Genomic DNA, 27,283 nt, shown 5'->3' with positions numbered 1-27,283 from the left:
ACCTGTTCAGTAAAACTTTCTTTCCTTTGTTTTTCATATCTCCTTTCAAAGGTAATGACTATCCACTGACAACAAGTATATTCATCTTCAAAATGCTGAAGCTAGTTCCTTTTAAATAATGGTGCTTTACTAATCCTATGCCAGTCAGTGGGTTGACTAGACAAAGCTCACAGAGTGTTTGCTAAGCCAGAGGGCTCTGCCCTTCTTCTCACTGCAGCTTGCTCTAAAAGTTAAGCTCCTCTTAGACACAGCACCCACTACTTAAATCATTCTACGATTATGCTCTATGTATTTTCTATATAAAATATTCAGTTTGGTGGGGGCTCCCCGGACCTCTGCTGAACCTATTGGACATCACTGAATTTATCATCCCATTTGCAGTCCCTACACATGACAAATCTATCATAATAGAGTCTTGGAAGCCATTTTCTGTGTCAACCAGAGCTTCCCCTAAATCAGTCTATTCTTTAAGATGAAATTTTTGGTTTGGTTTGTTTTGTTTACTTATCATCTGGCTAAATGACCACCACCCCCATCTTTTTTGATAGATTTTTTATTTATTTACTTGACAGACAGAAATCACAAGTAGGCAGAGAGGCAGGCGGGGGTGGGGGGTGAAGCAGGCTCCCCGCTGAGCAGGGAGTCCGATGTGGGGCTCGATCCCAGGATCCTGGGATCATGACCTGAGCCGAAGGCAGAGGCTTAACCCACTGAGCCACCCAGGCGCCCCCACCGCATCCATCTTTAACCACCTATTTATCTTATCCCTAACTCTTCCCATCTGACTAAAATACCCTTGAAATTAAGTCATTATTTAATTACATCTTACTTCCTTCTTCCCTCCTTGCTCTACTTCCTGTTGAGGTCCTATCACCACAATGACTGTCTACACAATGGGTGTTTGCATGTAGATATTTCATGTCAGTGCATGTCCTACATCACTTTACATAAATGCCTCCAAATCAGGGAGATGTCTTCTTGACTTTATGTACTATCTGCTTGACCACACTTAGTAGATGTTCAGCCAGTATTTTAAAAAGTTTATAAGGCTATATAGAAATGATTTCTCCTGGTTTTTTACACAGATAATTAAGGACCAAAGAGAAAAGCAGAAAAAAATTTAGCGTTTTTCAAGATAGAAGTATTCTTTGATGATATTTGTAAGAAATGAGAAGTTAGATGGAATAAAAACATTTGCATATCAATGCACATTGTTCAAAGTATTAAAAATATAAAAAGATGTCTGTGTAACTATAGTTGTATGTTATTTGCTGTAGACTCAAAGTATTTAAGTCTTGAACTCAAAGATACAGGGGTGTGAGGAGGAAATTTTGGTGGGAAGGAGAATCTAAAATTTAAACTTATAGGGTCTATAATGTTCACATGTTCTCTCCTTATTGTCCAATTTATAGATTCTATTTAATATGGCTTCACCAGGGTGGGTAGTTGTTAATATGCTTTACATTTAGTTACTCTTGCTCAATTCATATTTTATCATGGGGAATAATCCCCACGGCATAGTAGAATTTTAACTTTTATGCTTCACATTTTTTTAATACACTAAAAAGCAACTGTGAGGAATAAGCTATTTTCTTGATCATATCTCATGATCACATCTTTATTAATTAATAAATTAATTCCAAGGCATATGGCCTTATATATTTACAGGGCAATTTACTTCTGACAACATGCATGTGGCTAACATTCTGAATAACCAAGAAATTGCACAAACTCTGGCAGATGGATTGATGGAACTTTCAAAAGAAAATTCTGTGAGTGTTTCCTTGAAGAAAGCAAACTTTAAAAACCTAACACTTAAGTACATTTTTAGTTTGTGCTGATTTTTTTTTTTTTAACCAATTTATCCCTTGGGAGACACAATTTCCTCTGAGAAATTACATCAGGTTGTAAAAATAGCCACTGAGAGATTCTGGGCCCAAAATGTATTAGGTACACAAAACAGACAAATATAGGGGCACCTGGGTGGCTCAGTTGGTTATGCATCAGCTTTTAGCTCAGGTCATGATCCCAGGGTCCTGGGATGGAGCCTGCTTCTCCCCCTCTATCTCCCCCTCCCCCTGCTCGTGTTCTCCCTATCCCATTCAAATAAATAACTAAAATCTTTTTTTAAAAAATAGTCAAACAGGAAAATTTTTCTAGGTTATTTAAAACATATTTGCATTGTGCACTGTTTTCTGTCTTATGATTAATTTCAGTCAGAAGTGACTTCCTTGGGGTGCCTGGGTGGCTCAGTGGGTTAAGTCTCTGCCTTCAGCTCAGGTCATGAACTCAGGGTCCTGGAATCAAGCCCCACATGGGTGGGGGGGGTCTCTGCTCAGCAGGGAGCCTGCTTCCCCCCCCCCTCTCTGCCTGCTCTCTTCCTACTTGTGATCTCTCTCTCTGTCAAATAAATAAATAAAATCTTTAAAAATAAAAAAAAGAAGTGACTTCCTTAAATAACATGTTAGTGGCTTTATGATTCACATAAACATTACTCAACAGTTTCAACCATTAATAGTATGATAGGAAAAACAAGTAAGCATGAAACCGATAGAAAATGATGAAGTGCAAAAAAGGCTAGCTGAGACGGTGGGGAAGAGAACACAAAAGAACAGAAATAAGCAAATCAATAATTTGGTTGGGGACAGGCATTGGGGAAGCGTGAAGAAGCATTTTTTTCAGAGACAAGTCTTGGCTCTTCTCCCAGAAAAGTCAGTCCATACATCAGGAAATAGTGAGGGGGGACCGTTTCCAAGACCTCTGTCTGCCCCGAGACAACAGCAAGGCTCTAGGACCACAGACTATGCAGCTCTGTTCTGGGGAAGTGGAGAACAGGCTAGGATCAGGGACAATAGCAATGTACCTGATGCCACATAAGGGCTTCAGTTCCCCACAGAATGATCCTCAATCCTTCTCTTCCACTGTAGTTAATTCTACTTTGTGGATGAATTTACCATCACCTTTGTACGTGTTCTTTATCTACCAGGGGTCTGCTCTGGTTTCAAGTTGGTTGCCTGGGGAAGCAGCAGGCATCTCCGGAGCTAGCTGTGCACAGTGTGGAGGCTGAGAAGCTGCAGGTGTCCATGATCTGTCTACCCTGAAGACCCAGCTCCTCACTGTTCCAGCTATGCATCGGCAGCCGGGGGAGTAAAATGACCAGGGATGTTCATAAGGATGACCCCGAGATCTCCTGAAAGACCAGACCAAAGAATTTCTAAACATTGTTTGGTATAGGTCCAGTGTTCTTACTGCCAACCAAATTATTTTAAAATAATTTTGGGGCACCTGGGTGGCTCAGTGGGTTAAAGCCTCTGCCTTTTGCTCAGGTCACCATCCTAGGTTCCTGGGATCGAGCCCTGCATCTGCATCAGGCTCTCTGCTCAGTGAGGAGCCTGCTTCCCTCTCTCTCTCTGACTGCCTCTCTTCCTACTTGTGACCTCTGTCTGTCAAATAAATAAATAAAATCTGTAAAAATAAAATAAAATAAAATAATTTTATATGACGTCATTTCATGGGTACTCAAACCTGTAGCCTGAGATGCAACCACATGTGGGGGTGTCCTAGGCTGTTCTGCACTGTCATCCTACTGCAAGGGTCCCTTCCGTGCTTCTCTCCCCAACCCTGAGAAAGCAGGCTCCCCTCTGTCACATTCCTCATCTGGCCTTGAGACTGATGTGGGCCAACCTGGGCCACTTTGGTTCTGACCATCTTGAGACCTTCCCACAAGACCTTGGCATCCTAATTGGATTGTGACAATAAGAGAACTGCAATTACTACAAAGTCCCATTTACAGATCTTGACTGAAAAATACTTTGTTTTCTAGACTATCATTTAGGTAGAAAGAAGAAAACGCAACTAAAAATATGTTCTTTTTTCTGCTGTACCTGTATTGACCTGTTTTGCAGGTGAATGCTTTAACCGAAAATTCTTTTTTCTTTTGATGTGTTGTGGGGGTGAATTTTTTAGGACAAACCTCTGGAGTTTTTGTCCAGTTTTCTGCTGAAGCGGTGTGGTAAAGGGTGCAAGGATTTTGAAGAAAATGTTATTCCAACAAAATGTGATCCAAAGGCAGCGTTCAGTTTACTCCTGAAGGTAAAGTGACTGCTGCAATTTTATGCCATTATTTTGCTGCACAGTTAAACACCTGAGGTTAAGAAATTTGTAAACAAAAAAAGAAAGAAAGAAAGAAAGAAAATTCGTAAACAATAATGATAATTCTACTTGGAAAGCCTTCAGCTTCTCTTTTCTCCTAAGAACTTCCCTTTCACGGATTATTATTTTTAAAAAGGGTGTTTTGTAGTTTCACACCGAGAGTGACATTAAGGCACCTCTGAGTGACTAGGGTAGCACGGTGGGGTGGCGGGAGGCGCCCCGGCGCCACTGGCATGGATCCGCTCACTGGGCAGAGCCCTGGCACAGACAAAAGAGAGTGTTTTCATTTGCAGCTTAGGACACATTTTTGGTGAAATAAGGGCACGATCTTCTTTTCTTAGTTGAGATTCCAATACTTAAAAGGAAAAAAAAGTGGCTTTGAAAACCAGTTCTTCAAGCAAACCAGAATAATTTTGCCAGTAGTATGTTCAGAACCCAGCCATCCCCCTTGGTTCCATGAAATAATCAGGATTCGGAAAACACGGAAAATTGCCTTGTCATTCAGAGAGCTGGTTGCTATGAAAATGTCATTTCAGAACCACGTGACGCTCATAGAAAAATCAGCTCTAGGATGATCGAAGGCTGGGGATGCCACCCCCAGCCCCATGGAAACTATTGGTAGGAATACACCTGGGAGTTCTATCAAGCAGACAAATAATTTGTTGCCCTATTAACCTGCTATTCCGGAAGCTTCTGCTCACATGTCTTTCGAAGACAGCACAGTGCAGGGAAGGGCAAACAAGGAGGGCTGCTGGGTGCGGCGTCCCCTCGGCCAGGCTGCAGACCTGCGCAGCAACATGGCAGGCCCGCAGGTGTGCGCCCGTTACCAGGGAAGGATCCTGGCTTTCACGGTCCTCCCCGCCAAGGTGACTTATATTTCCCAAGCATAAGCTTCCTTTCCAAGAAGAGTCCTAACACATTTCCAGGGACATCTGAGCCTTTTTAAGCCAGAGCCCTGCTTGCTTCATGTGCCTTGCGCTAGGTCGGGAAACTCTCATGGACCATGCGCCAGTCAGGATTCTCCAGAGAACCAGAACAAATAGTATATGTATGTGTGTGCGTGTGTGTGTGTATGTGTGTGTATTTATAATTTATAAGTATGCTATATATATACAGTAGTATATAATATCCTATACCATATATACTATACTATGTAAGTATATCATATAATATTATATAGTATGTAGAATACTATATACATAGTTTACTATGTATACACATATATGCTAATAGCATACATATATACATGTATATACATATATACATATAAACATATATACATATATACACATATATGCTAATAGCATACACATATATACATGTATATATGTATACATGTATGTGTATATAACACAGATTTGTTATAAGAAATTGGCTCACATAATTATGGAAGCTAAGAAGTCATAAAATCTGCAGGATGAGCCTATAAGCTGGAGATACACCCAGGAAAGCCAATAGTACAGTTCTAGTCCAAAAGCTGGCAGGCTCAAGACCCAGGAAGAGCTGATGTTCCAGCTCAAGTCCAAAGGCAGGAGAAAACCAGTATCTCAGTTTGAAGATGATCAGGCAGGGGGAATTCTCTCTTACTTGAGGGAGGTCCAGGCTTTTCATTCTATGGTCATTCAACTAATTGCATCAGGCCCACTCACATTATGGAGGGGCAAGGTGCATCACTCGGTCTGCCTATTTCAGTAGCAATCTCATCAAAAACACCCTCACAGACACACCCAGAGTGATTTGACCAAATGTCTTGGCACCCCGTGGCCCAGTCATGTTGACACAAAATTAACCATCACAGACAGTTTCTCAGTTAGCAGTTAACTATGTGCCCCCCGCCGCACCTCTCAGTCTTCCCAGTTCCGTTCTCTAAGTATTGATGGGAATGCAAGGCACTGTGTTGTACCCTGGAAACAGACAACACAGTAAGACAGTCCCTGCGTTGAGGTCGATAAAGCCTGCACAGAAGCGGATGATACACAGGATGATTGGTGCCTGTTACCGGGGTGCACAGGAGGGAATCGGAACACCAAAGTGGGTATTTAATCGAGATTTTTCCTTTTGCTTCTCGAGACCTTTTACCTTATTATGGCAGCTGCTATCTTTTGAGATAGGTGGGGATTAGTCTCCCAAAAAGGTGGATGTTATCTCCATTCATCCTTCAGCCTGTGAAAGCCTTTGGAAAACAGCTCTCTGGGCTCTAGAACCACCGGTGTTCTCCTACTTCCCAAAGGGGGATGCCCAATGTGCAACTGCACCCCACAGGGTCCAAATTCTTCTGAAGCCCTCACAAAGTCTGTGTCATTCCTGACTCCCTGGAAATCTTTCTGAGGTTCTTCCCCGCGCTTCCCCTTTATTCTTAAGGGTGCAGCTGTCACCCTCAACCCCAGGCACATAGACCCCAGGAATGTTCCTCTTTGAAGCCTGAACACTAGAAGGAAGCAGAGGGGGCAAAAATGATCAGCACTTCCTCCTCTGAAGTGTTTCTTTTCCATTTGTAAGACAATTGGCAAGAACCATGTCTGGAAACTCTGAAACCTCAAAGAATGGTCACTAGGAGCATTTCCTCTCAAAGACACTTGCATTCTATCCTCTGGCAGATAAGATTCACTTTGAGTTGGGTCTTTCCAACCTACTATTGACCTAAATACCTAATCACTTGAATAAAATAGTATAGCAGGTTTGGGCTTGAAGTCGCCTTGCTGCAGGAAAACAGGCCTGCTAGTGTGACACCACCCACCTGTAATAAATCTACAGAAGTGGAAGACTGTAATGCCTAGGATTTCTTAAAAAAAGAAAAAAAATCAAATTACACAAGGTATGTATTAGATTCTTATTTGGTTTTCTATCATTTAACACTTAAGAGGTTGTGCACAAAGCCCATGAAACAAAATTGGGGACTTTTAGGACGAAAAACCATGGCTTAAACGTAGGTACCGAATTAAGATAAAATAGAGAAACTGAGTTTCTGCACACATTAGAGTTTATTTTTTAAACGGTAGATATTTACTCTGAAGGGCACACCAAAACTCACAGCCCTAGGAATGGGCAGTAATGGCGTTTACTGAGAAAACTGTTTTAAAGACCCTTCCATAGGGGTCCCATCAGAGAGCTTGCTTGCCAAACCCAGGACCAGAGACACACACATGGAGCTGTGTGCAAAGGCATGACCAGACAGGGCCTTCCCTCCCTCCAGAAGGCCCAGACTCTACCCATATAAGTACATACAGATAGGTGTGTATGTGTGCCTGTCTGTCTGTGTCCCTACCCTCTGTCCAGTCAGATCCTACCCATCCACTACTGCCCAGTCTGTACTCACTCCCGGCTTGGCCTAGCTGGGGTGTTTACCCTGATACTCTACAGCCACAGTGAGAGGCCACAGCCAGAATTGTAGTGGTCCCTGAGTTCTACCTGTCATGTGCACAACAACTTCTGGCCCCTAATTTAGGGGCTGAGTGTCTTCTGGGAAAAGCATCAGCAATAACTAGGATGTATCTGGAAAAGGCAGACAAGGTAGGAAGATTCCCACCATGGAATCAGAGGTCTCAGAGAGAGAGCCTAGGCAAAGGCCCACCAACCCAAAAATAAGAGTTCCGTTATAAATGTGCCAAGTTTGCTGTTCCTGTTACTTCCTCTGAATTCATACCTGAAAACAAAGTAAGGGATGACATCTTTATGTAAAAATCGTCTAGGGGCGACTGGTGGCTTAGTCAGTGAAACATCTGACCTTTGATTTCACTGCAGGTCTGATCTCAGGATAGTGAGATCGAGCGTGGAGTCTGCGTTGGGCTGGAGCCTGTTTGAGATTCTCTTTCTGGCTCTCACTGCACCCCCTACCCCCACCCCTACTCCCCACCTTCTCTTGGGGGAAAAAAGTGCAAACTGGGGAGAAGTCTGCCTGCTGCACTGGGGGACCTTGGCTCTTACACAAAGGCTTCGGGCAGCCATAAAGCACGGCTGCAGATACAAAATGAAAATTCCATTTTGTCTGAGGAGAGTAAGGCAAAACAAAAAAGTCTTGGCTATTAATTGATGTTTTTCTTCCAGTCTCACCTGTAGATCTTAAGGGATTACCATGAGTAGTTTTGTCCCTAACGGGGAAGGGCAGCTGTGGTAATCGGGAATGTCAACCTGGGGGGGGGGCATTGTTCCATTGTTTGGGTGGACCCCGCAGGCAGCAGGTGGGACTGTTGTGTTTTGTTTGTTTTGAGAGATAGAGCCAAGGAGTTGGGGCAGAGGGAATGTGAGAGAGAAAATCTTAAGCAGGCTCCTTGCCCAGTGTGGATCCTGACACAGGGCTGCATCTCACGACCCTGAGATCATGACCTGAGCCAAAACCAAGAGTCAGTGGCTTATCCCACTTAGCCTCCCAGGCGCCCCAGGACTATTTTTTCTAATGTGCTAGTTTATATGGAAGCCACAAGAACAGCTAACAAGGAAAGTGAAGAAGGAATAAGCTATATTTAAATGTGGAAACAGGTCTAGAGAGAGCGTGAGAACTGTTTCTGACACATTTTCATTAGTTAAAAAAAGGGGTGGATTTTACAAAGTGCTGAGCTTTCTTCTGGTAATTTCAAAAGATAAGCCATTTGCCCTCAGGTGACAAGGGACGGAATGAGGCAGAAGCCGGGATTGGGTGGGATTCCTTGAGCATCAGTCCCCTGCCTCCCCGGGGGGAAAAGGGGGCTGCCCTGAATTTTGTTTGTCAAGTATAATGTAGTTCTTAGGAAGCTGAAGGTTATTTATTTTTTTTCTCAATGTAAGATTTAATATAAGAGAGTCATCGCATGTGTCAAGTGCTTCATTCATTGTATTCGGGGTACAGCGTGGTTCAGTGCAGACAGCTACTGGAGCCTCCTAAGGGCACAGCACCCGCTGGCCGTTCAGACAGCTCAAGGCCTGTCCCCAAATAATCAGCTTTGCATTGAATCTTCAGGAAAGAAATGTTCTAGAAGACAAACCACAGGACACAAAATCAAGTGTCAGCAACAATGATCCAAATTTGGAGATGCTGATTAAACTGGTAAGCCCACCCTTACACAGTGAGAATTTTCCATTTGTTTTGCTCCTGACCAAAAAAAAAAAAAAAAAAGGCTTCAGTCTTTATTATGGTTAATTCTTTTTTTTTCTTGAAAGTTTCCCTTAGGGAAATTAAACAACAACAACAACAACAAAAAAAAAAAAACAAAATCAATCCTAAATATAATTGAGGGGGGAATCCAAGGGTAGATTTTTCTTTTGAGTAAGTCCTGGTCTGAAAAGAAGTCGAACCAAGAGGACCAAGTGTGTGTCTTGGGAGCAAGAGCCATCTTGGTGCTACCTGGATCTTCTAATAGGACACGAAGACAGGATTTAAAGCAATGGGTCACAGTTTCTAACTACCCTACCGACAGGTGGTCTGACTTCAAAGGCTGGGTATGACCCATATAAATTTCAGGGCCGTCTTTCTGTCTGCAAAGGGTAGAACAGGGAGGAGGCTGCAGGCAGACAGAGGCTGGGGCCTGTCCTGTCCTCCGGCACCGCACACACTTTTCACCCCTCCCCTCATGAAAGAATTCATCATGGTATTTTCCTTCTCGGAATCCTTTAAGGTAGATGTTAACAACCCCATTTTGTAGATGAGGAGCTCAAGTTAGAACACTTAACTTCCCTAAGGGCCGACAGCCAGGGGCAGAGACACGTGAATCCCTCAGGCCTCAATCCCAGGCTCCTTCCCCACCGTCCCCCCAACACTGAGCAAATCCACCTGGTGCTCAAGGCACAGGTGTGGACCTCGCGGCATGGGCACTCGCACACCCTCAGATCCATCCCCAGGAATCACCAAGGCCGAGGGGGCTCAGGTTGTGCCGTGAGTATGACAGCATCTCATCTCACTATTGGTCATAAACACCTGACGTTTGTTTTAAGACAACAACGAAAGGTTCCAAATGGAAACCTTTATTCAAAATGATTATCAATATTGGAGAACGCCAATATTTAAAAAAAAAAAAATTGTATGCATAAAAATGTAACATGGGTTCCAAGTCAGCTGCCAGATGGGATACAATTTTTTTTTAACTCCTTAGATAAAACTTAACCAAGAACAGTGTGTTTATAGTATTTCATAGAGTGAGTCACTGCCTGACTGTTCAGCCTATCGTTTCTCTACCACCTTGGACTTTTCAGGGTCTTTGAGGCTGTAACCCAGTAACCTTTGAGTTCCTCATGCCTTTCTACAGGAGAGAAAGCTCCGGATGGACTCAGCTGAGAAGCGATCGAGAGTTGCAGGGGAACTCTTACAGAGCGAGAGAAAATACGTGCAGATGCTGGAAATTGTGAGAGATGTCTACGTATTGCCCCTGAAAGCAGCCTTGTCATCAAACAGAGCGATTCTCAGTGCTGCAAACATCCACATCATTTTCTCAGATATTTTGCAGATTTTAAGTCTCAATAGGTAAACGCTGAAGAGGCACTTTTTCAAATACGCATGATGCCATTGGAAGAACCCACACTTAGTTGTTTCAAAAGCTGTACCAAGGGGCCGCTTCGTGGAGCCCCTAATCGTCTCAGAAGAGAGGGCTCTTGCCACAGGGCTGCGAGCGATAGTGAGGAGGCCCCGGGACGACCCCCGCCTCATTTCCACACCACAGTTCCCGGAGGGGGGCTCCGGGTCTGGGGGTTCTCTATTCCATGCATTGTTCACCCCAAAGCAGGAGGAAGGAGAATGGTCTGGCACCGTTCTTAGTCAGCAGCGTCCAGTTGAGCAAAGGGAAAGAAAACGAGGGGTTTCATGGGATCCTGGGCTGAGAGAACCAGGGCCGGGGGTCAGCTGAATGACAACATATTGTTTCGAGAATGATCACACAGAAAAGTGATCATGGGTGCGGGCACAGATACACCGGGCCACTCCGCCAGTATCTCTCTGGGCAACTCGGATGCTCCTCACCCTCCCTGGGCCCCAGGCCCTGCAGAAGGAAGAGGTCGGACTAGGCCTCGTCCCTGATTCAAGGCCTGTGACGGCTGAATGACGGGTGACACCAGGTCCACAGCAGTGGGCCGCTCAGGAGTTATAGGATTTGCAGTGAGTTGAGCCCTCTCCTCTGAGGACTGTAAGAAACCTTCCCCGTCTGCCTGGCTGGCCACGTGGGAGTGGGACAGTCAAGGGTCAGCCCTGTGGAGGCCAGCCTGGGGCTCCGACTCAGGGAATTAAGAGGAAAAGGCAAGAATCCACCAGAGTCAACCTCCTGCCCTGCTCTGTGTCAGGCAGACAGATCGGACAAAAGCCTGGCTAGGTTGCACAATCGACAACTAATTTATTTTCATTTTTTAAGTTTCTAGGTTATTCCAGGCCCGTATTTCACAGGCGTGCTTTTCTCATACGGCAGGCAGTTTCTAGACCATCTGAGAGACAGACTACAGGAGTGGAGCCCAGCCCACTGCGTGGGAGAACTATTCCTCAAGTTTGGAAGCCAGCTGAACACATATACCAATTTCTTCAACAATTACCCGGTTGTTCTGAGAACTATAGAGAAGGTAATGATTGAGTTATCACTCAGGCCTGAATGAGACTTTCTGAGCTTGGAAGGAACTTTTGTGTGCAATCCAAAGGACTAGGATTAACAGGAAAGACTTCTTCCCCACTCTTAGTTTCCAGGTGACCGTGAGCTCTTTGAGGACGGGGGCCCCTGACCGACTTAATTTTGTATCACTAAGGGTTAACACAGTGCTTGATACGGTGGGACCCAGGAACTTGTTGTTGGGCTGAGCTAATCATACAAACTGTCAGGTTTTCATCTACCTGCCCCAATACTCTGTGGTTCAGTTACAGAGAAATGTTTCACAATGGGTCGAAGCAGGAGCGAGAGCCTTGATTCTACTCTGCCAACACAGTGCTCTGCAGCTTGGATGAGTTCAAGGCTCTTATGGAGAAAAAGAATTAATAATCCATACGCTTCTTGGAATAAGGACACTCCGTTTGTGAAATCTCACTATGAAATAAGGATTTCTTTGTCTTCCATTGCTTGGAGAGTTCGTGATAAACAATTTTTCCCTTCATGACTTAAGCCGTATGTAGTCTGGGCAGGAATCTTCGGCTCCCCTCTGTGCCACTCACCGCTTTTGCTGGGCTCTCTTCCGAAGGCAGTGAGCTCTTTTTCTTCCTCTTCAATGTGCATCAAAAGTGGAGCCGAAGGGTGTCCCTTGCACTTCCGCTAGCATCCACTATATTTACTTGGACTGTGTCTACCTGTCCGGACTGAGGCCCTCAGGGGCAGGCCTGGATGCCTCTGGACAAGTCCTGACCTCAGATGTCTCCCTTTGTAGTTTCATTCTGACCCCACAAAGGGAGTTTAAATACTGCTGGACAATGATTATGTGAAAGTTGAGTGAATAAGGCCATTGCAGAGAACCAGCCTTTAGAACAAGAATGGAAGCAAAGTGTCACATAATATTATAAATTGATACTAAAATTGTTAGTTAGGGATAATAGTGATATCTATTTCACCAGCATGGGGTGTGCAGATAAATAGTCAGTAAACGTGAGCTGTTAATATTACATCCCGTGACTATTTGATGCATTCCTGGCATCTCTGAGGCACTTCTGTACGGTCACTTCCTGAGTGCTCTAACAGTGATGAAAGGATACTTTAAAACAGATATTTAGCAGAGTGGAGCCCCCTGATGATGTTACTATGGAAAACATAGTTAACTGCAGCATTACAGTGAATACTATTAATAGTTTCTTACTGTGGAGATAGCATTGACTGCCTGACGGGCAGGATCCTTACGGATAGGATTGTTCCCCTCACCCACAAGAGTTAGGTAGCGTAATCCATGCAAAAGCTCAGGCTTGGAGAAGTTAAATAACTTGACAGGGCCTCGTAGAATTAGATAGAATTCAATTAGAATTGTAATGTTAATCCAGGCCTCGCTGGTGGCAAAGTCCATTTTGTCTATACTGATTAAGTTTACGGAATAGGGTTAATTTACGATATAATTAATACACTGTGCTTAGTATATTAGTAAGTCTCAATAGGACTAGCCGTACTTGGGTTCGAGGTAGTTGTTGCCCTCTTGCTTTGAGTGCTTCATAGATCATGCTTGTCTGGCGGAACAGAAGGCTTGCCAACTGTACTACAGAGCAAAATTTTGACATAATGCTCACCTTTAGTCCAGAGAAATGACACCAGCATTCCGAGCTTTCCTGAAGAGACGTGATAAGACCGTTGTTACCAAAATGCTGAGGTAAGTTCTGAGGGAGTGCACCGCGGGGGCGCCCAAGGACATGGCACACTTTGTCCTTCAGAGAGCAACCAGGGTTCCCTTTTCTCTGCCTCATACAGCCTCCCGGAGCTGCTTTTGTACCCATCGCGAAGATTTGAAGAGTATATGAATCTTCTCTATGCTCTGAGGCTTCACACTCCCGCAGGACACGCTGACCGTGGGAGCCTGACCGCTGCCATTGACCAACTCAAAACATATAAAAGTTACATAGATGAGGTTGGGGGCTGATGAGCGTTCGTGTCCTTTACAAATGTTACAATACTTTGCCGTACTGACTCAAAGATCCTGAAATATCTTATCCCTTCGTGGCATACTTCAAAGTTTTCCTTCCTCTTAATGTGAAATGATTGGGTTCAGTGATTTTGAGCACTAAGAGGGTCTATTCAAAGCCAAACAACATGAGACAGAATGTTTTCAGATACCTGGATAAGTGCAATAAAACTTTTATTAATATGAAAGTGTGAAGAATTGAATATTTGGATTGATTTTTCTAGACAATGAAAAGAAAAAAAAAGTAAAATCCTTTGTTTTTGAGGGTACTTCTTATGAATGAACTTTCCCGCCTCAGTAAAGATCGCAATCATAATTATTCTCTGAAAGAATTCAGCATCTTGGAAGATAGTACTATCATTCTGAAAATATTGTTGTGATGTGCATATTACACAGGCATCTGGGCTGAATGTAGACCGATAACCTCTTTTGCCCTGAAGATTGTGAACACAGTCTTGTCACTTGCCTCTTTGTCTTCAAACACTGGGGGCACAAAATTGAGATTCTTATTAAAGTGTATGAAAATCCCGAGCCGTGTACAAGAGCCATAAAATATTTAAATCTATTTTTACACATAAAAATCTCATAATTTCAGTTTGCCTAAAATCCCTTTGTTTACTAGATGAAGCACAACATCGGTATGAAAGATCAGCTGTCAGAAATACAGAGAATCGTCTGGGGATGCCCGGTACGTATTCGGACATACTCACTGCATCTCATGCTCATGAATATATCCTCAAGTTACTGGCAAAAGGAGGCTTGTCGATTTCGATTCAGCTACCATCTGTTGCATGCCTGCTGCGTGCTGTGTGCTGGCAAGCTTTCCCAGTTCCCATCCTTGCTAGCTGTAAAGAGGCATATGAGAAGACACACAGGTGGACTTGATCCTATCCCATAACTTGGCTGCAGTCTTAGCTCCTTAACTGGTACTTCTGTGAACATGACCTCCTTTTGGGAAAGGGACCATGTATTCTATTGTTTTATTATCTTCCTATACATCGTGCCTGGTGTAGGATTCTGTGCCCTGAGGATATCTGAAAAAATTTTTAGGTGTTAGTTGTTCCCTATAGAATATCATCTGGTCCCAGTCTACCTTCTCTCTTACTGCCTTGCCTTCCACTTCACGATCAGAGGATGCAAATCTACTTAGTCCTCCAATAATGTTAGCCTTTCTTCACACATTTGTGCTTTGCCTGTGCTTTTTCCTTCTTGAAATTGCCTTTCTCACTCCACTGGGTAAACTATCCATCCTTTAAAAATCCAGTTCAATCATCATCTTCCTTGTAAAGTTTCCCCAACATCTCCAGCTGTGAGCCCCTCTCCCCAAGCCCCATCTTGGGTATCCTGAAGCACCCTGAACATCTCTGTCACACTTTTTTTACAAACCTGTTAACGTCATCAGACATGAGCTACAATTTACTTGTCATCTAATGTTTGGCATATAGTAGGAGCTCAATATATGAATTATGTTGAACTAAAGTACCAATTTGAAACATTTTTATTTGGTCAAATTGGGGAAACAAGTTGGAGCTGTTTTATTAGAATTCGGATCTGTACATTTTGGTAGGGAGAGTGGAGTTTGGATTACAAAAAGTCCAAAATCTTGGAACTCACAGAGTTGGAGTTTATCTCTAGATCACTGTTTACATCAAGTGATCATCTCATGGCTAGATCAGTACAAGGGTCTAACTTCTGAATTTGTAACAATCCATTCACTTCCTTTTCTTCAAAGACCCCATCTTACCTGCTTCCACCCCCTCTTTTTCTTTTTTAATACTAGAAAGACTTTTAAAGCATTTATATATAAAACAGTAATTTCAGTAGTTTTAAAAATTAGACAACACCCTCAAATATAGTTTTAATTGTGAAGTCTGTGGTCTTTCTAAAAAAATCTGTTTTGCCAATAACAAAAACATTCACTTTTTCATAATTAAACTGAGTTCTACTCAACACAGCTTCTGGGATATGAAACAGTTCTTCACTGGGATTACTTTTTATTTTCTCCAAATTTATGAATGTTTCTGATTTTGTTTTTTATTTCATAGACTCTATTAGAAGAAAGCAGATATCTGATTAGGGTCCAATATGTAGCCCAACTTCACTGCTGTGATGAGGCAGTAAGTTTCTCTTTAAGGTAAGCATTGAACTGTCCTATGGCTGTGACTATGTCTTGCTTATCTTGTACCTGGGATCCAGTACAATGGCTGACCTAAGTTTGCAACAGATCTTTGCACTGGACTGAAAACTTAAACATACATTCCCCTGCAGCTTTATTATCCTATTCACATTCCAGGCAGCTACTAGATGGAATGGGAGAAAACATATAATCTCTGCCAGAACCACAAACTGCATAGACGCAGGAATTCTGAGGTTGGTCACTTTCCTACTGAAAGGAGAGCCAAGTGTTGTGAGTGTCACACACTAGTGATTTGCTCACCTATAAGAAAGAGAAGATCAGTTAATTATCCTGATAGCTATTGAGGTTAGTATTACAAAGGTCTCACCAAGAGACCATCATTATATTGAGGTCTCACCATTTCTGGTTTGCACAGTGCTTACAGCAGTGTAAGAACAAAAGACAGGTGACAATTTCCATAAGCTAGCATCCCCCTTCTTCTTTTAGAACAACGATGAACAACCCTTTTCTGTAAAGGGTCAGATCATAAATATCCTAGGTCTTGTTGCCCAGATTATTTTACTACTTCACGATTATAACATAAAAACAGCAAAATAATGATATAACATAAATAATACAGCACATAAATGAACAAGTGTGGCTGTGTTACAATAAAACTTGATTCACAAAACAAATGGTGGGGCCATAATTTGCTGATACCTATATTAGAAAATTGTTTGCAAAACTATGTTCTCAGTATTAATGGCAAAGATGACAATTCAACAACTAACCAAACGGAGAGAAATCAACTCCTTTAATTTATCCAACTCTAATAAAAGAAATAAAAATTGATTTGCCTATTGTTTCAGTGAATATTTCCCATAGGTGTAGGTCAGGGAGTGTGGGGCGCGTCGCCGGGCCGGCCGGAGACCCCCACTAGGGGCTGAGCAGGATGGCGAGTGTCGCGAACCCGCAACGAGCAGAGGAACGACACCAGGCTCGGGAGGTCTGTCGAAGCAGGATCTCGCTTTATTGAGCAGGGCAGCGGCTTATATGGGGTGAGGGAAGGGAAGTGAGGTCAGCAAAGTGGGGGCCAATGGGGATGTGCCCTGTCGGCGGGGAGTTGGGAGAGACACGCCCTGCAGGGGATGGAGGCTCGCGGGAAACGAAACTGATGGGAAACCGAAACCGCCACTTTGGCGCCTTTGTGGTCGGCCATGTGGGTTCCCGATCCGGAAGAGAAGGCCACCCGGCGCCATCTTAGCCTCTTGGGGCCCAACAAGGGAGTGGTTGGAAGAATCCCAATGCTTTCACCTCTATTCTTGCCTAGAGTAGTTCTAAATGAAAAGTCATGCAATTGTGTCACTTTTCTCATGATCAGTATTTTTGTTTTATTTGTTTTGTTGTTTTTGTTCAGTAGCGATAGAAACGAGCTGCATTGATGGAAGGAAACTAGCTATCAAACCAACAGTTCTAAACACGCTGGTGTAGTAGGAGACATGCTAGGATTATCCCAGGATTTATCCCAGGATTATCCCCTTCATGTATTCATGAAGGTAACACTCTCCTTTCATGTAAGCCCGAGTTTCTGAACTACATAATTTACCTTTTCTCTAAAGAACTTCTTTTAACATTTCTTGCTAGGCAGATCTACTGGCAATGAATTTTGATTTTTGTTTGAGAATCTTTATTTCTCTTTCCCTTTTGAAGAATAGTTTTGCTGGCTACGGAATCTGGGTTGCTGGGTTATTTTCTTTCAACACTTATTCTGCTTTACTCTCTTCTTGCTTGCCAGTTTCTGAGGAGACATCCAATGCAATTCTTGTCCTTCTTTGGTAAAGTGGGCTTTTTCTTTTGTTTGTTTTGTTTTGGTTTAGTTTTGTTTTTTGTTCTTTGGGTTCTTTCAAGATTTTATCTTTGTCTTTGATTTTCTGGAGTTTGAATGTAATATGCCTACTTGGTATTTTTTTGGTATTCACCCTGCTTGGTATTCTGTAAACTTTCTGGATCTGTGATTTGGTAACTGTCAATAATTTTAGAAAATTCTCAGCCATTATCACTTCGAGTATTTCTTCTGTTCCTTTATCTTTGTTCTCCAAGTGATATTCCCATTAGACCTATGTACACTTTTTGTAGTTGTCCCAGATTTCTTGGTTAATCTGTTCCTTTCTTTTTCAATCTTTTTTTTTCTCTTTGCTTTTCACTTGGTAAGTTTCTATTGATGTATCTTCAGGCTCATCGATTCTTTCCTCGGCTATGTCCAGGCGGCTAACAAGCCCATCAAAGGCATTATTCATTTCCATTTCAGTGTTTTTAATTTCTACAATTTCTTTTTAATTATTTCTTAGAGTTTCCATTTCTTTATTTTACTCATCTGTTCTTTTGTTGCATGTTGTCCACTTTTTCATTAGCGTCCTTGACTTATTTATTATAAATATTTCAAATTCCTGGTCTAATAATTCCAACAACATCCCTGCCATATAAGTCTAGTTCTGATAATTGCCTTAGCAAACTGTTCTTCTTTCTCTTAGCATGACTTGTAATTTTTTGTTGAAAGCTTGACGTAATGTATTAAGTGAAAGGAACTGAGGCAAATAAGTCTTCAGTGTGAGGTTTTAGGTTTATATGACTAGATGTTAGCCTGTGTTTACTATTGTTGTAACTGTGGTGTCACAGGCTACAATTTATTTTGGTGTTCTTGTTTTTGTCTCCCTCGCTGCCACTGAGTTTCCCTAGAGACCCCTTAAATAGGGGTCCGAGGCTTCTAGTTCTTTTCAGCTATAATCCCTTGTTATTATAAGGAATTCTGTTGATGCGGTATCAAATGGGAAAGGAGGAGAAGGGAAGAGTTCTATAGTTTCATGGTTAGGTCTTAGTTTTTTAGTGAGCTTGTGCCCCAGGCTAGGACTTTCACAAATGTTTTTCATTCCTTTCTGTTTCTTGTTTTGTTTCCTTCCATTTTGTGTGCTGTCTCTAAGAGACAGGAAGGCTAGAAGAGGCTGGAAGTAGGTGTTTCCCTTCCCCCATATTGGTTAGATTCTGGTAAAATAGTTTCCCCTGAGGGAAGTCTTTTGGTAAGGAGAAGAGAACTCTGCAGGCACATTTCAAAAAGGCTACCTTTCCTCTCCCTATCAGGATGGATGAAAACATTTTTCTTTGATCTTCACAGCGAGAGCCTGGTGGGGCTCCTGGAAGTAAAACATATGCCAGTTTTAAATTCAGGCTAGTGGGGAGAGAATGTTCCCCTCAGGCTAGGCTTCCAGGAGTTCTTAATCTCTTAAAACTAGTTCACTGCTCCAGCGGGGAGGTTCTGCCTCCAGTAAGCTGTGTTTCTCTGTATCAGTGTGTCTCTCCAGCTTTTGGGGTGCTAGTTTACCTTGTGGCTTTGATTCTCTGATGGTGCAAAGAAGAGCTGTTGATGCTGTTTTTCAGCTTCTTTTTTGTTGCGAGGATGGAAGTTAGGACTTTCAAGCTCTTTATGTGTCCAACCAGAAACCAAAGGGCTCAGTTATTAGAATTTAGCATTTGGGCAAAGAGAATACATTTAAGAATCTGAGGATCATGGGAGAATACTAAATTATTTTACAATCTAATTATGAGGTATATGTATGTTAAAATAGACACCATCTCAGTGATTTGTCAAGCAATAAATTTAAATGTAACTTTACATTAACTTTTCAATTAGCAATAATCACGCCTCGGATAAACCTCATTGGCTACGATATTACCACTGCGCAAAGCTTACATTAACTTTTAAAATTCAGTAAGTGCAAGATAGGTTCATATTCCAAAAGATATTACAGAATACTTAGTCTGTTACTTTGTTTTCTATCATTTTGGAAAGTCACCTAAAACTCAGGAAATCCCATTCCCGTGACTTCCATTAGAGATTTCTACTCAGAGGAAACTGTTTATATTTATACATGAAATACTGACTTACATGAGTAGAAGGCTTTATAATTTACCATATTTTCTATTAATGCTTTTTACTTATTTATTGTAGTAATCTCTACACCTAATGTGTGGCTCAAACTCACAGCCCCCGAGATCAAGAGTCACATGCTCTTCCAACTGAGCCAGCCACGTGACCCCACCGTATTTGTTACATTCTCTCATTTGACACACTCATTACAATCACTTCCTGCGGCAAGTAGGTCTGGAATCATGTTATGGGTGGGAATCTGGATTTAAGTAAGTTCTCTGAGGCTACAGAGTAAGTGCTGGTCCAAAATTCAGAACCAAGTCTCAGTGCTCTGTCTACTGACGAGAGCAGCGGGTTAGAAAGATGAACTGAACCTTCCTCATAATAAACCTACCCACTAAGCCGTGAGTGCTAAACAAATTACTGATAAACAAGAGCCACGACACAGAACAAAATCAGTCAATACTTGCACCATAAAAAGAAAAAAATTCCTCTGGGTAGAGATGAAGTCACAGTGTCATTTTAGAGCTAAGAAAGTTGAAGTTATTTGTCCCTCTGTCAATATAGCCCACAGAATTTGGGGATAGCTTAAGCTTTTAGAATATATTATGCAATTTGGAACTTTCATTATATCGTTTTTCCAGAAAACACCAATTTTCACTTACGTGGCTTTCAGCCTGCTGTTTTTTCCGTGGACTTTTGTTGTTGTTCCCCTTCCCTCCCTTGATGCCGAGGTGACAAAAGGCGGAGCCCTCGAGGACTGGTGAGCAGTGGCATGGCTTTGAATCACCAAAGGGAGACATCCACTTCTCAGACCAAGTCCTCTTGAGGAGAAACCCTACTACACTGCCAAAAATGCATATTGTAAACTTTCTTTTTAGCCTTAACCCAAGGGGGCCTACAGTCAGTTACTGGGGCAGCTATGTACTGGGGACTTCCCAGAGATATTGGACTCTGGCTCTGAATTGGCTCTTAGCCTGGAAACTCAGAAAGCCTGTAATCCTCAAGTCAGTGTGGATGTATAGAAGCTACAGTTTTGACCCAGGTCAGCTCAGAGAACCTATGGCTCGCTGTTGTCTGCTCATGCCCAAGGTTGTAAAATTCCTTTCAAGGTTTTCCTGTATTTATAGAAATTGGATACTTCAGCATTTTGGCCTTCTAATACAATAAACAACAATAAAACATTTCTAGAATGATGTTAGGAATTTAAACTATAACAGACCTGTTACATTTTGCTGAGTCATTTGACCTATTTCTGAACAAGGAAAGAAATCCTATCCAAGTTCATGGAGAAAAAACTCTACCCTTACAGTTGGTTCTTTTGAATATGACAACTGACTTTCTGAAACGTTATTAGGATCCATAGTTTCCACTTCCTTTGCTCTATTATGTCAATATGAGAGATGAAATTATTTACTTTTACATATGTAGAGGAGTTACTATGTTTTTTAGTGTGTCTCATTTTTGGATGAAAATTGTTGGAGATCTTGAAGGGCTTTATTTATTTACAAGAATGGTATCCACTCATTTTAGGGAGAGAGCATGAGTGGTGGGAGGAGCAGAGATGAGAGGGACAGACAGACTCCACACTGAGCCCGACATGGGGCTGGATACCACGGCCCTTTCTGAAATCATGACCTGAGCCAAAATCAAGAGTCGGACACTTAACTGATTGAGCCACCCAGGAGCCTGTAGAAGGGCTTAACTTAGTAAATGGCTTTTGAAAATCTTTTTTCTAGATGGAACTCAGATTTATTTTAAATAGCATTCTCATGAAATAATTGATTGAAATAATGAAAACCTGTGTGTTTTCAAGCCTCTTTCCCTGTTTATGTCCTCTGAGGACAAGTGGCCTCAACTCCGAGTTAATAATGTACCTGCTCCTGCTCTGCCCTGGGCCCAACCACCCGCTCGATCCACGTGGGTCACAAAACCGGAATTCTTTCATTTATTTCTGCCCTCGGGGTTACCACTTCCGAATGAAAAAATGATTCATTACCTTTCAAAGGCACTTCTTTAAAGCAAACATGTATTATATTCTCGGATAATTCAGTTTAATAGAGCATTTTTTTTTTTATAGCTTTGAACATTTCTCTAAACTGGTATGATAGGAGAAATAATTGTTCATATCAGTAGTATGGTAAAATTGCTAAACAAAAAGAAGGCAAGAATACGGGTGGGGGTCTTTTACCTAGAGTGGCCATTCACCACGTACAGACAATTACACACAGATTGGGAAAGACCTCTTCCCTTTCTAGCCTCCTCTCTCCCTCATCCCTAGTTCTGTAGGCACCATTATTGTCAGAATATCCTACCAACTTGATCTAGAATATTGCTTCTTGCAAGTGTATGTCAGTGTGTGTGAAGCACCCACTCCTTCCAGCCTAAATCACAGCCACACAGAAATGGGAAGGAAATGCATGAAAAAGGAAAAGTTGGCCCCAGCGTTTGGGCATTTCTGTTTATCCATACACCTAACAGAGCCAAGACCTCATTAATACTCTCTGAATAGCTGAACCTGAAATATAGTACTCTTCAAAAATTTTTAAGTCCTGGGGATGCCTGGGTGGCTCAGTCATTAAGCATCTTCCTTCGGCCCAGGTCATGATTCCAGGGTCCTTCCTGGAATCGAGCATCGGAGCATCACACTCTCTGCTCGGCGGGAAGCCTCCTTCTCCCTCCACCCCCTCTGCTAGTGTTCCCTCTCTCACTGGGTCTCTCTGTCAAATAAATAATTACAATTAAAAAAAAAAAAAGTTTCAGTCCTGGATCCCAGTCCTTCACCTAGCATGACATGGTTGTAACTAATACATGATTTAACTGCCTCACTCCTCAAAATGTGCTCTGCACATCAGCATCGTCAGGCAGCTGTTAAGAGATGCAGAAACTCTCACACGACTCTAGTTCTACTACCTTCAAATTGCATTTTAACAAAAATCTCTAGGTAATTTAGAGGGACATTGAAGTTTGTCTTATGTACAAGTCAGAGCCATTATTATATCAAGTGGATTCTAAGTGGCAATTATAGTAGCTTTTAAGGACAGCAATCCGGTTTTTGATAAATATACATAAAACCTTTGACCAACCAATCCTACCTGCCCACCACAGCCCACCCCATCCTCGCAAGCCCATCTGAAAGAAATAACAACACATGTAAGGGATTTGATTGTAAATAAAGATCAGTTTATTCGAACATTGCACATAGTGGCCATAAAGAACAAGTGAAAGGAGAAAAGAAAGGAGGAAAGAGACCCAAGCCTGTACACACCAATGGACATCAAAAGGGAAGAGTGGAATCAATGATGTCTATACACACCATAAAGTATTATTTGGCCATTAAAAACAATAAAATAAAGGGGTACCTGCGTGGCTTAGTCGGTTAAGCATCTGAGTTTGATTTCAGCTCAGGTCATGATCTCCGAGTCCTGGGATCAAGCCCTGCATTGAACTCCCCACTCAGTGTAGGGCCTGCTGGAGACTCTCTCTACCCCTCTCTCCACTTAGGTTCTCTCTTTCAAATAAATAAATCTTAAAATAAATAAATAAATAAATAAAGCAAGCCATACCAGTTAACTTGAAGTGATTTCCATTGCTAAGTGAGAAAAACAGAAAAAAAGTGTGGATATTACCATTTTTGTAAAATAATGGCAACCTACCTGTAAACAGATGTGTATATATGTACATATGTGTGCGATTACCTGAGCAAGTAAGAAAACAAAGACAGACAGGTAGGAGTTGGGTAATTTGGGTGACCTGAGTGAAGGGAGGAGGGACCCAAGCAAAAAGAAAAAGTGAAACAAAAAAAGGACACTTAAAAATGCCAATGGTATGAATTGATGCCACTTTAGTGTTTATGTGAAAGTTTATGTAGACTTCAAATGGCAATTAAAAAAAATAGTGAAGATTAAAAATAAGACTTCCTCTGAACATCAAGCCAGTATATGGACTCCCTTCCTTCGAGCAAGTGAGGGTTGCTTGAAACTTCTAAGAGAAAAAAGATTTTGGTTATCCTCCCAACATGGGGGGAGGGAGGCTAGAGACACTGGGAAGTGGGTGCTCCCCCACTCCGCTCCTCCCCAACACATTACTTGACTCCCTGGTGAGTACTCACACCAGCAAACCTAAAGGAGAGTACACTGGTGCCTGCCAAGCACAAGACCTGGCTCCAATAACACAACAGTGTAATGAGGGTAACAGACGGAGGCTGAGGGCACATTTTGCCTGTTCGTAAACATGCCTACAGCTGACCATCATAGCAACCTCCGTGAAAATGAAGAGTTAACTTAATTCTCACCTTTCATACTGATGAAGTATGTTATCTATTGATTTCCCTCCAACCATAATTAGGAGAATTTTAATTTCCTACCTAGTAGTTAAATGCTTTTCTTTTCCCAGCTGTGTGCTTAAGACACCTTATGTCATATTGGTTCTTGTGCTTTTCTCTACCCCAACCTGTTAAGATGAACTGAAGACTGAAGACGAAACCAAACCAAACAGAAACCTTCCCCAGATTGCCCAAATACATCAGACACAAAATACCAAACTTGACAGAAGTTTAACACAGCTCTAGCATGATTCACGTTGAAAAGGAGGAAAAGTTCATTGTGTCTTTCCTCCACATTCCCACACTGAATGCTTATCCAGTGGGTAAGTTCAAAGCATTCCACTGGAGCCTGGAGGCCGCCTCTCCCCCCCCCCCCCCCCAAGTGGCCTGAGAGACAGAAGAGACTATTTACACCAGGAGAAAAACTACTGAGAACTCCAATGAGCCATTTCAACCTGTCTGCAGCAGGCAAAACCACCAACTATTGGCTTATCAATGCCAAGACGGTGAACTGTATAACAAAGCATGTGTGTATGCCTACTATGTAACCCTTCTCCACTTTAACACAGGTCCTATGAACACACCCGTGACCTCAGTCTTTTCCTCTTCAATGATGCACTGCTTGTTTCTAGTCGGGGCACAGTTCATACTCCGTTTGAGAGGACTTCAAAATCAACCTACCAGTTCATTGCATCAGTGGCCCTTCATAGGTTACTTGTAGAGGACATTCCAGATTCTAAATGTATGTATTCTTTTTCTTCCAAGAGTTAAAGACCTTTAGAAACCCGTATTACATAATGCTCATTAACTATTAAAATATAAAGTAGGAAAAGTACTGGAATGTTCATTTGAAAGCTTGCAAATAGTTCTCCAAATAATTTTAGGATTTCATTAATGTAAACTTGCATCTATCGGAAATAGAAAAAAAAAAGGAATGCTGGCATTGTCAGACAGGTACCCTACATATTAGGAAAACAACTTTCAAAAATCACAAAGGGAAGCACGAACCCACATCATCCTGAGCTCTTTGAAGCAATCTGACAAGAGAGCCACTACCCACCACAGCTTGTAAATGTTACAATTTTATACTTTAACCTATCACTTTTCCATTTTACTAGGACTCAATACTGCCTATAGATTTTACTATTTTAGATTTTTATATGCTGTTTCCATTCCACTAAGATGAAGTGATTATTACAGCGATTACTACAGATTATTACAGTGAAGTGTACCTTTGCTTCCATAAGTTCATATTTAAGTTGATAGTTCTTCTGTAACTGACAGATTTGCAAAGGATGTTTAGTAACAAACATTTCATTCATTAATAACCTCAACAGAACTATCATCTGTTATGAAAAGAAATCCTACTTAAAAATACTATGCCTATTTTTAGTTATTACCTACACTTCACTTGCCAAGCTTAAAAGGATCCTTCTCTTTTCTCAGTTTTTGTTAGGAACAGCTGAATGGAACAGCTCTCATTCCAATACTCTTCACCGCATGTCAAGGCAGGACTTAAGGTTAAAGCTAGAATAAAGGTCTTATAGAAGGAACTCGCCCTTTCAATTAGCAATAATCGCGCCTCGGATAAACCTCATTGGCTACGATACTGCCACTGCGCAAAGCTGAACTCGCCCTTTCAAAAAGGATTCCTTCCCTTTAGTTTTAGCCTCATTTTAAATCTGAGCCTGAGAAGAAATGAACACCAAAAGGGAAAATAAATATTTCCACCTAGAAGACAAACTCAGCTGACATGAGTTAGTTATCTATAATCACCCCGAATGGTTAAAGAGTGTAGGACATCTGCTTTCAATCTCCCTTTAGTCAGCTGTGTCTGTGTCAAAACATCACTATGTAACCCGCTAGACAGCTGGCACTCAGCTACATAGTTGGCTTAATTCCAACAAGGTGGTCCAGGCCTAGCTCTCAGCATCTCTACCTGCACCAACTCTTAGTGTAGACCTTTACTGGCTCCTTCTGGAGGGACCTTTACTATCCTCCTTCTGGAGGGACCGAGACAAAGAGTTAAAGAACATGACATCATCTACCAGTCTTTAAAAATAACTGCTATTAGAATTACACAATCACAAAGATTATTTTAGATTATATTTGAATTATTCAGGATTTTTAGGAAGTTATATTCTAAACTGGACTTGTATCTTTTGGAATCCCTTTCTAGTTTACAAAAGGTTCTTAAAGATGACTTGATCAATTCTTGAATTTTGTAACATTTTCTTTTCTTTTGATTGTGACCTGCCAAGATTAATTAGTGGACCTCAAATATTTTTACAGATATCAAGAATGCATTTATTCTTCATGGTCCAAAATGTGAATGGATTTGTGCTACAGAGGTTGAGGATGATAAATTCCTATGGTTGTCAGTACTTCAAAGTGCAATCAAAAGTAGTATGGAGAAGTAAGAAAAATATTATGGGTGCTAATTCTCCCTGGCAAAGACCGAGAGATCCCTGTTCCAGAAGATCCAGTAGGAAGCAGAATGATTTCTCACGGATGGGGAGAATGAATTAGGATGATCCATAAAGTCCCTCCTAACTTTTAAACTTTATCATCTATGTTCAACTATGCAAAGAAATGTACAGAAGAACAACTTGAGTCCAAAATTTTGAAGCACTTCTTTTGGTGGTTATTTTTCATAGGCAGTAAAATTTGACAGAACAAAGATAATTGCATATTTAAAGTTTTGTTTTATGAGCTAATGAAAAAGTCAGAATAAAAAAGTTTTTCTTAAATGATCAGTCTAGAGAAATATTTTGTTGACTTACCAATCATATCTTTATAAATTTTCATGATATAATTATTGATTTTAAAATGTGTATAAAAATATAAATGGCAATTTGGCAAAAAACCTGTCACATGTCTTTCATATGAATATATTCTTCCAGAGAGCATTAAAAATAAATTCCTACAAAAGTTTCCTGTGATTCTGAAGTGTTTTTTTGGTTGCAAAATTAAAATTTTTAGACCCTCTAAGTAAGAGGTTTTAAAAAGTTAAATTAGACATTGCTAAATTAGAAGGCTGTTGGGGAAAAAAAAAACAACAACACAAAATACCTTTAAGATACAAAAATAAAGGGCTCCTGGGTGGCTCATTGGTTAAGGATCTGCTTTAGGCTCAGGTTGTGATCCTTCCTGGGACCAGTTCTACATCAAGCTCCCTGCTTAGTAGGGGGTCTGCTTCTCCCTCTACCACTCCCTGTTGCTTATGATCTCTCTCTCTTAA

At 41.6% G+C, this 27,283-nt stretch overlaps 1 protein-coding gene, 1 non-coding gene and 1 pseudogene across 11 annotated transcripts in view; 1 reads left to right on the top strand and 2 right to left on the bottom strand.

Moving 5' to 3' along the window:
* The window catches only part of ECT2L (epithelial cell transforming 2 like), a 73,897-nt gene extending 46,913 nt beyond the window's left edge, over positions 1 to 26,984 (top strand). For 2 of the 10 annotated variants that reach the window (XM_059177412.1, XM_059177413.1), the window contains exons 12-22: positions 1,669 to 1,772; positions 3,967 to 4,092; positions 9,086 to 9,172; positions 10,368 to 10,582; positions 11,514 to 11,661; positions 13,298 to 13,371; positions 13,470 to 13,626; positions 14,303 to 14,368; positions 15,726 to 15,814; positions 24,612 to 24,784; positions 26,335 to 26,984. In XM_059177412.1, the coding sequence (XP_059033395.1) occupies positions 1,669 to 1,772; positions 3,967 to 4,092; positions 9,086 to 9,172; positions 10,368 to 10,582; positions 11,514 to 11,661; positions 13,298 to 13,371; positions 13,470 to 13,626; positions 14,303 to 14,368; positions 15,726 to 15,814; positions 24,612 to 24,784; positions 26,335 to 26,462 (1,367 nt within the window). In that variant the 3' untranslated portion in view covers positions 26,463 to 26,984. Of the gene's footprint in view, positions 1 to 1,668; positions 1,773 to 3,966; positions 4,093 to 9,085; positions 9,173 to 10,367; positions 10,583 to 11,513; positions 11,662 to 13,210; positions 13,372 to 13,469; positions 13,627 to 14,302; positions 14,369 to 15,725; positions 15,815 to 24,611; positions 24,785 to 26,334 lie in introns of those variants that run through there. The other 8 variants (XM_059177414.1, XM_059177415.1, XR_009354612.1 and 5 more) reach the window with 8 other exon arrangements.
* On the bottom strand, positions 19,396 to 19,538 carry LOC131834868 (U4 spliceosomal RNA). The gene has a single exon (XR_009354981.1). It is a non-coding gene; the product is annotated as a U4 spliceosomal RNA (small nuclear RNA).
* On the bottom strand, positions 25,602 to 25,669 carry LOC131834875 (U4 spliceosomal RNA; annotated as a pseudogene).
* Positions 26,985 to 27,283: the final 299 nt, after the last annotated feature.

This window comes from Mustela lutreola, chromosome 6 (assembly GCF_030435805.1).
Source record: "Mustela lutreola isolate mMusLut2 chromosome 6, mMusLut2.pri, whole genome shotgun sequence".
Taxonomy (NCBI): Eukaryota; Metazoa; Chordata; class Mammalia; order Carnivora; family Mustelidae; genus Mustela; species Mustela lutreola.
Note: the sequence above shows the minus strand (reverse complement) of the source record. Positions and strands in the feature narration are given on the sequence as shown.